The sequence below is a fragment of the Salmo trutta genome, chromosome 16 (genome assembly GCF_901001165.1).
Source record: "Salmo trutta chromosome 16, fSalTru1.1, whole genome shotgun sequence".
NCBI lineage: Eukaryota > Metazoa > Chordata > Actinopteri > Salmoniformes > Salmonidae > Salmo > Salmo trutta.
In genome coordinates this window covers 40117836-40130559 of record NC_042972.1, presented here as the reverse complement: position 1 = coordinate 40130559, position 12724 = coordinate 40117836, and the positions used below count along the sequence as shown (strand labels likewise).

Genomic DNA, 12724 nt, shown 5'->3' with positions numbered 1-12724 from the left:
TCAACTGTGAAGAGGCGACTCCGGGATGCTGGCCTTTTGAAAATTCCCAAAACAATGAATTTAGCAGAATTCATTTTGTTATTATATTTGAGAAAAAGAACACGGCATTATCCATGGTAAAATGCATAGAATTGCAGGAAACTAGCTTTAAATCTGCAACATTTTCTCTCAGGTCCATGGCAGAATATGTACTGTAGATTTGGGGGAATTTTGCTTTAAAATTGCAACATTTTCTCTCAGCTAACCCCCTTTTTGATCCAGAAAAAAATTTGAACACATTCCCAAGTGACATTGCTTCAAATGCATGTTGAAACGTGCAGACTGGTACACCAAAGCCTTTTAAACAGCTCAACTAGATAATAGGTTTAGCCTGATTCCATTATCCAGGCACCAGGAAGAGATCAGAACACAGATTATTCAGCAGTCTGAAGACAGGCTTTTGTTAAAAAAAAAAATTATTTCACCTTTATTTAACCAGGTAGGCAAGTTGAGAACAAGTTCTCATTTACAATTGCGACCTGGCCAAGATAAAGCAAAGCAGTTCGACAACATACAAAAACACAGAGTTACACATGGAGTAAAACAACATACAATCAATGATGCAGTAGAAAAAAATAAGACTATATACAATGTGAGCAAATGATGTGAGATAATGGAGGTAAAGGCAAAAAAATGCCATGGTGGCAAAGTAAATAAAGTATGGCAAGAAAAACACTGGAATGGTAGATTTGTAGTTTGAAGAAAGTTAAAAGTTAAAATATAAATAATATGGTGCAAAGGAGCAAAATAAATAAAATAAATAAATACAGTAGGGGAAAAGGTAGTAGTTTGGGCTCAATTAAAGATGGGCTATGTACAGGTGCAGAGATCTGTGAGCTGCTCTGACAGCTGGTGCTTAAAGCTAGTGAGGGAGATAAGTGTTTCCAGTTTTAGAGATTTTTGTAGTTCGTTCCAGTCATTGGCAGCTGAGAACTGGAAGGAGAGACGACCAAAGGAGGAGTTGGCTTTAGGGGTGACCAGAGAGATATACCTGCTGGAGCGCGTGCTACAGGTGGGTGCTGCTATGGCGACCAGTGAGCGGAGATAAGGGGGGACTTTACCTAGCAGGGTCTTGTAGATGACCTGGAGCCAATGTGTTTGGCGGCGATTATGAAGTGAAGGCCAGCCAACGAGAGCATACAGGTCGCAGTGGTGGGTTGTATATGGGGCTTTGGTGACAAAACGGATGGCACTGTGATAGACTGCATCCAGCTTGTTGAGTAGGGTATTGGAGGCTATTTTGTAAATGACATCGCCGAAATCGAGGATTGGTAGAATGGTCAGTTTTACGAGGGTATGTTTGGCAGCATGAGTGAAGGATGCTTTGTTGCGAAATAGGAAGCCAATTCTAGATTTCACTTTGGATTGGAGATGATTGATGTGAGTCTGGAAGGAGAGTTTACAGTCTAACCAGACACCTAGGTATTTGTAGTTTGCAGAACACAGATTATTCAGCAGTCTGAAGACAGGCTTTATTGGTCACATACACGTGTTTAGCAGATCTTATTGCGGTTGTAGCAAAATTCTTGTGTTTCTAGCTCCGAAAGTGCAGTAATATCTAACAAGTAATATCTAACAGTTTCACAACAAATACCCAAAATACACATAAATCTAAGTAAGGAATGGATTAAGAATATACACTGCTCAAAAAAATAAAGGGAACACTAAAATAACACATCCTAGATCTGATTGAATGAAATAATCGTATTAAATACTTTTTTCTTTGCATAGTTGAATGTGCTGACAACAAAATCACACAAAAATAATCAATGGAAATCCAATTTATCAACCCATGGAGGTCTGGATTTGGAGTCACACTCAAAATTAAAGTGGAAAACCACACTACAGGCTGATCCAACTTTGATGTAATGTCCTTAAAACAAATCAAAATGAGGCTCAGTAGTGTGTGTGGCCTCCACGTGCCTGTATGACCTCCCTACAACGCCTGGGCATGCTCCTGATGAGGTGACGGATGGTCTCCTGAGGGATCTCCTCCCAGACCTGGACTAAAGCATCCGCCAACTCCTGGACAGTCTGTGGTGCAATGTGGTGTTGGTGGATGGAGCGAGACATGATGTCCCAGATGTGCTCAATTGGATTCAGGTCTGGGGAACGGGCGGGCCAGTCCATAGCATCAATGCCTTCCTCTTGCAGGAACTGCTGACACACTCCAGCCACATGAGGTCTAGCATTGTCTTGCATTAGGAGGAACCCAGGGCCAACCGCACCAGCATATGGTCTCACAAGGGGTCTGAGGATCTCATCTCGGTACCTAATGGCAGTCAGGCTACCTCTGGCGAGCACATGGAGGGCTGTGCGGCCCCCCAAAGAAATGCCACCCCACACCATGACTGACCCACCGCCAAACCGGTCATGCTGGAGGATGTTGCAGGCAGCAGAACGTTCTCCACGGCGTCTCCAGACTGTCACGTCTGTCACATGTGCTCAGTGTGAACCTGCTTTCATCTGTGAAGAGCACAGGGCACCAGTGGCGAATTTGCCAATCTTGGTGTTCTCTGGCAAATGCCAAACGTCCTGCACGGTGTTGGGCTGTAAGCACAACCCCCACCTGTGGACGTCGGGCCCTCATACCACCCTCATGGAGTCTGTTTCTGACCGTTTGAGCAGACACATGCACATTTGTGGCCTGCTGGAGGTCATTTTGCAGGGCTCTGGCAGTGCTCCTCCTTGCACAAAGGCGGAGGTAGCGGTCCTGCTGCTGGGTTGTTGCCCTCCTACGGCCTCCTCCACATCTCCTGATGTACTGGCCTGTCTCCTGGTAGCGCCTCCATGCTCTGGACACTACGCTGACAGACACAGCAAACCTTCTTGCCACAGCTCGCATTGATGTGCCATCCTGGATGAGCTGCACTACCTGAGCCACTTGTGTGGGTTGTAGACTCCGTCTCATGCTACCACTAGAGTGAAAGCACCGCCAGCATTCAAAAGTGACCAAAACATCAGCCAGGAAGCATAGGAACTGAGAAGTGGTCTGTGGTTACCACCTGCAGAACCACTCCTTTATTGGGGGTGTCTTGCTAATTGCCTATAATTTCCACCTGTTGTCTATTCCATTTGCACAACAGCATGTGAAATTTATTGTCAATCAGTGTTGCTTCCTAAGTGGACAGTTTGATTTCACAGAAGTGTGATTGACTTGGAGTTACATTGTGTTGTTTAAGTGTTCCCTTTATTTTTTTGAGCAGTATATATACATATATGTCAGAGCAGCACTGGACTAAGATACAGTGGCATAGCATAGAATACAGTATATACATATGAGATTGGCGACACGCAATTAAAGTGACTAAGATACCGTAGAATAGTATAGAGTACAGTTTATACATATGAGATGAGTAATGCAAGATACAGAGACATTATTAAAGTGGCTAGTGATTCCTAATCTATGTCTATAGGCAGCAGCCTATACAGATGGCTGTTTAACAGTCAGTGGTGTAGTATAGAATACAATACAGTATATACATATGAAATGGGTGATGCAATATGTAAACACAATTTAAAAGCGACTAAAATATTATAGAATAGTGTGGAGTACAGTTTAGTAATGCTAGATACGTAAAAATGATTAAAGTGGCTAGTGATCCATTTCTAAAAGTGGCCAGCGATTTCTAATCTATGTCTATAGGCAGCTGATGTGCTAGTGATGGCTGTTTAGCGGTCTGATGGCCTTGAGATAGAAGCTGTTTTCAGTCTCTCGGTCCAGCTTTCATGCACCTGTACTGACCTCACCTTCTGAATGATAGAAGGTGAACAGGCAGTGGCTTGGGTGGTTGATGTTCTTGATGATCTGTTTGGCCTTTCTATGGCATCGGGTGCTGTAGGTGTCCAGGAGGGCTTGAAGTTTGCCCCCGGTGATGCGTTGGGCATACCGCACCACGCTCTGCAGAGCTTTGCAGTTGTGGGCAGTGCAGTTGCCATACCAGGCGGTGATACAACCCGACAGGATGCTCTCAATTGTGCATCTGTAAAAGTTTCTGAGGGTTTTAGGTGTTAAGCCAAATTTCTTTATCCTCCTGAGGTTGAAGAGGCACTGTTGCGCCTTCTTCACCACACTATCTATGTGGGTGGACCATTTCAGTTTGTAGTGTACGCCGAGGAACTTGAAGCTTTCACCTTTTCCACTGCGGTCCCACCAATGTGGATAGGGAGGTGCTCCCTCTGTTTCCTGAAGTCCACGATCATCTCCTTAGTTTTGTTGATGCTGAGTGAGAGGTTATTTTCCTGGCACCACACTCCCAGAGCCCTCACCTCCTCCCTGTAGGCTGTCTCATCGTTGTAGGTAATCAAGCCTACTACTGCAAAGTTGATGATTGATTTGGAGGCGTGCTTGGCCATGCAGCCATGGGTGAACAGGGAGTACGGGAGGGGGCTGAGAACGCACCCTTTATTAAACAGCATCGCAATACAGTTCCTCACAAGGCATCTTACTGCCTGTTTGTATTTGTATTTATTAGGGATCCCCATTAGTTGCTACTCTTCCAGGGGTCCAGCAAAATTAAGGCAGTTTATACAGTTTTAAAAACATTACAATTCATTCACAGACCATGTGCCCTCAGGCTCCTAATCCACCACTACCACAGATACAGTTGAAGTCGGAAGTTTCCATACACTTAGGTTGGAGTCATTAAAACTCGTTTTTAAACCAGTCAACAAAACTTTTGGCAAGTCGGTTAGGACATCTACTTTGTGCATGACACAAGTCATTTTTCCAACAATTGTTTACAGACAGATTATTTCACTTAGAATTCACTGTATCGCAATTCCAGTGGGTCAGATGTTTACATTAATTGGAGGTGTACCTGTGGATGTAATTCAAGGCCTACCTTCAAATTCAGTGCTTCTTTGCTTGACATCATGGGAAAATCAAAAGAAATCAGCCAAGACTTCATTAAAAAAATTGTAGACATCTACAAGTCTGGTTCATCCTTGGGAGCAATTTCCAAACGCTTGAAGGTACCACGTTCATCTGTACAAACAATAGTTCGCAAGTATAAACACCATGGGACCACGCAGCCGTCATACCGCTCAGGAAGGAGACGAGTTCTGTCTCCTAGAGATGAACGTACTTTGGTGTGAAAAGTGCAAATCAATCCCAGAACAACAGCAAAGGACCTTGTGAAGATGCTGTAGGAAACAGGTACAAAAGTGTCTAGATCCACAGTAAAACCAGGCCTATATCGACATAACCTGAAAGGCAGCTCAGCAAGGAAGAAGCCACTGCTCCAAAACCGCCATAAAAAAGCCAGACTATGGTTTGCAACTGCACATGGTTACAAAGATCATACTTTTTGGAGAAGTGTCCTCTGGTCTGATGAAACAAAAATAGAACTGTTTGTCAATAATGCCCATCGTTATGTTTGGAGGAAAAAGGGGGAGGCTTGCAAGCCGAAGACCACCATCCCAACCTTGAAGCACGGGTGTGGCAGCATCATGTTGTGGGGGTGCTTTGCTGCAGGAGGGACTGGTGCACTTCACAAAATAGATGGCATCATGAGGCAGGAAAATTATGTGGATATATTGAAGCAACATCTCAAGACATCAGCCAGGAAGTTAAAGCTTGGTCGCAAATGGGTCTTCCAAATGGACAATGACCCCAAGCATACTTCCAAAGTTGTTTCAAAGTGGCTTAAGGACAACAAAGTCAAGGTATTGGAGTGGCCATCACAAAGCCCTGACCTCAACCCTATAGAACATTTGTGGGCAGAACAGAAAAAGCGTGTGTGAGCAAGGAGGCCTACAAACCTGACTCAGTTACACCAGCTCTGTCAGGAGGAATGGGCCAAAATTCACCCAACTTATTGTGGGAAGCTTGTGGAAGGCTCCCCGAAACATTTGACCCAAGTTAAACAATTTAAAGGCAATGCTACCAAATACTAATTGAGTGTATGTAAACTTCTGACCCACTGGGAATGTGATGAAATAAATAAAAGCGGAAATAAATCATTCTCTCTACTATTATTCTGACATTTCACATTCTTAAAATAAAGTGGTGATCTTAACTGACCTAAGACAGGGAATTTATACTAGGATTAAACGTCAGGAATTGTGAAAAACAGAGTTTAAATGTATTTGGCTAAGGTGTATGTAAACTTCCGACTTCAATTGTATACAGTACAAAATCCATGTGTCCGTGTGTGTATAGTGCATATGTTATCGTGTGTGTGTATGCATATGTCTGTGCCTATGTTTGTGTTGCTTCACAGTCCCCGCTGTTCCATAAGGTGTTTTTTGTATCTGTTTTTTAAATCAAATTTTACTGCTTGCATGAGTTACTTGATGTGGAATAGAGTTCCATGTAGTACTGTGCGCCTTCCATAGTCTGTTTTGGACTTGATGAAGTCAATCTCTCCTCCACTTTGAGCCAGGAAAGATTGACATGCGTATTATTAATATTAGCTCTCTGTGTACATCCATGGGCTTGTTAACCACTCTTTTACATCAATTAGATGTACAATCAGGAAAAAACATTGCAGGTTTAAAACCCTCTTTAGATCAGATACACGCAGACAGACCCACAAACACACAGGGAACAATATTCTCATCATCACTGTTGATGGGAGAAACAGAGCCACCCATCCACCACTCGGGGCTAAATGAAAGGCCCTGTCCACTGGATTAGTCAACACTTTAGTGTAGAAGGCCGACCCCCTCGAACACAAACACAGAGCTGTTGAAAGGACAGACTTCAAGCTACAACTGGCACTGACCAAGCACGGGATGTCTCTCTGAACACCTGATTGTATGGAGCTACAGCTGGCCCCCTGATTGCATGTTTCCTGTCTTTTCTCTCTGTCTGCTCCTCGTATATGTTAGGCATTCAGTCTCTCTCAACCTCTCATTCCTCTTTAGCAATGGCCTGAACCAAGCAAAGATATTGATAAAATATTTATTTCCCTTGTAAGTCCTTTTTATGTATTAATGTATAAGTGGTCCCAGCATGAATATAGTTTATCTCTCCTGTAGTTTCTGGTTCCTGTCTGTCTCTCTCTTTCTCTCTCTCTCTCTCTCTCTTTCTCTCTCTCTCTCTCTCCCATGCTCCAAGTCAGGGAAAGGGCACCAAAGTCCCTCTGCTAACTGCTTCCTGGGTCAAGGGTCAGCTCACACGTCGACAGACACACACACTGAGCAGGGAAACAACATCACTGAAGAATGTTCTCACCCACCAGGGACCATGTCAAAATAGCACAGCTGATGTCAACTCTATCAAAATGTAACATCTCTGACAATGTACAGTATTTTAGCTTGCACTTTCATACTTGATGTGGCCCAGAATACCTAGCACGCCAGTGATGTCCTTTCCACTCAAATCACATACAGACATGAAACACAACACACTCTGGAAACTACAACAACAACAAAAAGCTAAATATGAAAAGCAAAAGTGCAAAATTCCCCCGGGCCATTTATAATTCAGTGAAAAGACATGTAACACATCAAAGTACTGCTCAGAGCAAGGCAGGTTCTGATGTTAGAATACATTATCAACTGGACCACACCGACCCGTACTAAGGACACATGAGAGCCTAGACACACACACAAACACCTCAACAGTGTAATCTAAAACCATGGGGGAATTTTCTTCAATAGGCTAGTAGACCTCAGCATTAATAAAAACCAATCATGGGCATGTCGTCAAGGTAGAGTCCTGATCTGAGCTCACTGCATTCAGAGCCAAAGGGCTCTTAGTGAAGAGAATATCCCCCAATCACTCAAACTTTAATAGACTCTATTAGCAACTTTCTACCCACACGCCTGCATTAAACATGACCAATATACCTAAAGAGGTCGTCAGTCTGTGTTAAACATGCAAAAAGGTAGAGGTACAGAAAACACATGCAAATGTCCTTCTGTATTTATAGTGTTGTAGCCTGAATCTGAATAACACTGCTAAGCGTTCCGTGTGAACTCTTATGGTGTTTTAATGAGCAGAGAGATAGCAAAAGGCTCAGACCCATGCATGCTAGTTATACTGTATATTCACTATTAAACTATATCCTCAACAACAGAATGGCCCCTTAGTGAGATATGATTTCAACACTTACGTCCCCAGGATCTCCTTGAAGTCGAAGTTCTCCTTAACATCTGATGTTTTCTTCTTCCAGGAATGTCCATCGTCACCCAAAGGCATCTTTCTTTTCTGGTGATTGGATACAATACTGGAGAAGAGGAGAGAAACTTAAATCACTCACTGTTCAACATGGGGGAAAAACTGGTCAGACAAACACTCTTTCTGGATAGCTGTGTACCCAAATATTTGTCTAGGTATTAATTGTAATTGAAAGAATAAGGGTTCTTGATTTTGAGGATAACAGAATAGCTTTGTCATTCCACACTAAATTAAAAATGTTTAAAAGTCAAAGAGATAATGGATGACTAAAAATGTAACTGGACTGTACATATTTTGGCACCTTTTGATTGACACACAAATGGTTTAGACTTACCTGGAAACTAAGTCTGATAAAGTGAGCTGTCAGACACTTAAAACCATTAGAATGTCACCAAAAATGTACAAACTTCTACAAATCGCTTCAGGTGACGAGGGTTTGCGGTCAGTCCTGCTCTTCCTTTACCTCATAATCCTGAATGAACATAATTTAAGCTTCCCTTCAACATCTCTTATTGCTATTCTTACCAGTCTGTGCACCAAAAATAAGTCACTTTTGTAACTATAGTTGACATACTCACTCGCACTCTCAGTTGCAAGTGGCTTTTTTTAACTAGGGGAAATTAAAGTGTTATGGTGTAACACTTACTATCCGACAGACTAGTTTTGCAGGTCCATAACAATGCAGACTTTTAAACGGCAGTAGATGTGGTTATGAATCAACCAATAATGCAACCAGGTCAAACATTATACAATGTTTTTTACTTCTAATTAGATCTCACAGACAGAATCCCTACCCTAGCTGCAAGTGGGCTACTGTTATCACATTTCAAATCCCAACAGACCATTTTGACAAAAATGTTATATCAGAGCTTACTCCACTATTCTCAGAGTAACCCCTCTGCCATCACCAAAACACAGACTGCCTGCAGCCTGTTCTGTTGACACTATCTCAGAACGTTTTCACATTGTATTTTCGAGAGGTATCGATTCTCAAGACAATAGTGTTGGGTAAACTTGCAAAACGATCACGTACCGAGCGCTACCTCCGGAGATCGCGCACAACACTCGCCAGACAGTTGCCCCCTTCCGAGCAGGGCAGTATAAACAGATTTGTGTCATTGAGCTCAACACTCATACAGTATTAACAGTAATTGCACAGCAATGTTTTTGAAACAGCTGAAATGTATAGCAATTTTCCTTACACAGTGCCTTCAGAAAGTATTCACACTCCTTGACTGAGATTTTGTATCACTGGCCTACACACAATACCCCATAATGTGAAAGTGTAATTGTGTTTTTCAAAATGTTTACAAATAAAATACAACTGAAAATCTGAAATGTTTTGAGTCAATAATTTTTCAACCCCTTTGTACTGGCAAGCCTAACTAAGTTCAGGAGTAAAAATTTGCTTAACAAGTCACATAACAAGTTGCATAGAGTAACTCTGTGTGCAATAATTGTGTTTAACAATATTGTTTTAACCTGTTTGGGATAGGGGGCAGTATTTTCACGGCCGGGAAAAAACGTACCAGATTTAATCTGGTTACTACTCCTTCCCAGATACTAGAATATGCATATAATTAGTATATTTGGATAGAAAACACTCTAAAGTTTCTAAAACTGTTTGAATGGTGTGTGTGAGTATAACAGAACTCACATGGCAGGCCAAAACCTGAGAAGATTCTATACAGGAAGTGCCCTGTCTGACAATTTGTTCTCCTTCTAGGGCATCTCTATCAAAAATACAGCATCTCTGCTGTAACATGACATTTTCTAAGGCTTCCATTGGCTCTCAGAAGGCACCAGAAAGGGGAATGAGAGCTCTCCAGTCTGGGCGAAAAACAGGACTAGTTTTTGTGAGTGGTCAGGCTGAGAACAATGACACTGGAGTGCGCATGCACGAGACGACGCCATGTTTTTCTTTCAGTGTTTGAATGAATACAACGTCGCACGGTTGGAATATTATCGCTATTTTACGAGAAAAATTGCATAAAAATTGATTTTAAACAGCGTTTGACATGCTTCGAAGTACGGTAATGGAATATTTTGAATTTTTTTGTCACGAAATGCGCTCGCGTGTCACCCTTCGGATAGTGACCTCAACACACGAACAAAACGGAGCTCTTTCAATATAACTATGGATTATTTCGAACCAAAACAACATTTGTTGTTGAAGTAGAAGTCCTGGGAGTGCATTCTGATGAAGAACAGCAAAGGTAATCCAATTTTTCTTATAGTAAATCTGAGTTTGGTGAGGGCCAAACTTGGTGGGTGTCAAATTAGCTAGCCATGATGGCCGGGCTATGTACTCAGAATATTGCAAATGTGCTTTCACCGAAAAGCTATTTTAAAATCTGACACCGCGATTGCAAATAACTGTTATGTTTTTTGTCAACGTTTATCGTGAGTAATTTAGTAAATTCACCGGAAGTTTGCGGTGGGTATGCTAGTTCTGAACATCACATGCTAATGTAAAAAGCTGGTTTTTGATATAAATATGAACTTGATTGAACAAAACATGCATGTATTGTATAACATAATGTCCTAGGAGTGTCATCTGATGAAGATCATCAAAGGTTAGTGCTGCATTTAGCTGTGGTTTTGGTTTTTGTGACATATATGCTTGCTTTGAAAATGGCTGTGTGATTATTTTTGGGAGGGTACTCTCCTGACATAATCTAATGTTTTGCTTTCACTGTAAAGCCTTTTTGAAATCGGACAATGTGGTTAGATAAAGGAGAGTCTTGTCTTTAAAATGGTGTAAAATAGTCATTTGTTTGTGAAATTGAAGTTATAGCATTTTTGAGGTATTTGTATTTCGCGCCACGCTATACCATTGGATATTGGTGAGGCGTTTGCTAGCGGAACGTCTGTCCCTAACAGGTTTTAAGACTACCTCATCTCTGTACCCCACACATACAACTTTCTGTAAGGTCCCTCAGTCGAGCATTCAATTTCAAACACAGATTCAACCACAAAGACCAGGGAGGTTTTCCAAAGCCTTGCAAAAAGGGCACCTATTTGTAGATGGGTAAAAGAAATGCAGACATTGAAAATCCCTTTGAGAATGGTGAAGTTATTAATTACACTTTGGATGGTGTATTAATACACCCAGTTACTATAAAGATACAGGCATCCTTCCTACCTCAGTTGCAGGAGAGGAAGGAAGGAAACCGCTCAAGGATTTCACCATTAGGCCAATGGTGACTATCAAAAAACAGTTTGAGTTTAATGGCTGTGAAAGGAGAAACTGTTGATTGATCAACAACATTGTAGTTACTACACAATACTAACCTTAACAACAGAGTGAAAACAAGGAAGTCTGTACAGAATACAAATATTACAAAACATGCATCCTGTTTGCAATAACGCACTAAAGTAAAACTGCAAAAAAAATGTGCCAAAGAAATTCACTTTACTTTCTGAATTCAAAGTTGTATGTTTGGGACAAATCCAACACAACACATCCCTGAGAACCACTCTTCATATTTTCAAGCATGGTGATGGCTACATGATGTTATGGGTATGCTTGTCACCGGCAAGGACTAGGGAGTTTTTTAAGATAAAAAGAAACTGAGCACAGGCAAAATCCTAGAGGAAAACCTGGTTCAGTCTGCTTTCCAACAGACACTGGGAGAAAATGCACTTTTCAGCAGGACAATAACCTAAAACACAAGGCCAAATATACACTGGAGTTGCTTACCAAGACAACATTGAATGTTCCCGTGTGCCTAGTTACAGTTTTAACTCAAAATCGGCTTGAAAATCTACGGCAAGACTTGAAAATGGCTGTCTGGCAATGATCAACAACCAACTTGAAAGAGCTTGAAGAATTTACGTACCCCAAAAGACTCACAGCTGTAATCACTGCCAAAGGTGATTCTAACATGTATTGACTGAGGGGTGTGAATACTTGTGTAAAATAGATATCTGTATTTAATTTGCAATAAATTTGAAAAATTAAATAAAACTGGATTTCACTTTGTCATTATGTGGTATTGTGTATAGATGGGTGAGAAAAAAAAATATTGAATACATTTTGAATTAAGGCTAAAACAACAAAATGTGGAATAAGTCAAGGGGTATGAATACTTTCTGAAGGCACTGTATTTGAGACTTGTTTTATTGAGTTTTTATCTGAAATTGCAGTAACAGCTTCTTACATCATGAAATTGTGGCAGTAGCTGCCGGCTTCAATGAGCCATGTAAAACAATGGAAGGCCATTTCCGATACTATCTCAAAATGTAGAGATATGTAATTCAACATTTTAGATACGCAAGTCAGACTAGATAATACATAGAATATGTTTTTTAATTTGTAACATTGTGTGGTGATTTCAGACATGGCACCAATGACTATATATGAATGAACAAAGCCATTGATCACGTGACACCATTCATTCCAATGTGAAGACTCAATAGTGCATTGGCCATATGAAGTCGGTTAAGACTGCGTCTCATGGAAACATAACATGCGCAGTTTGTGCTACTCCAGGAAGTGAAGTTGCAGGTTAGCCCAGTGCTGCCCCGTCTCATTGAGTAACGCAAATTTAAGGT

The 12724-nt window shown here is 41.4% G+C and overlaps 1 protein-coding gene across 2 annotated transcripts in view; it reads right to left on the bottom strand.

Moving 5' to 3' along the window:
• camk1b (calcium/calmodulin-dependent protein kinase Ib) overlaps window positions 1-12724 on the bottom strand; it is an 83453-nt gene that overhangs the window by 53984 nt on the left and 16745 nt on the right. For both annotated transcript variants that reach the window (XM_029694385.1, XM_029694384.1), the window contains exon 2: window positions 8103-8216. In XM_029694385.1, the coding sequence (XP_029550245.1) occupies window positions 8103-8188 (86 nt within the window). In that variant the 5' untranslated portion in view covers window positions 8189-8216. The remainder of the gene's footprint in view (window positions 1-8102; window positions 8217-12724) is intronic.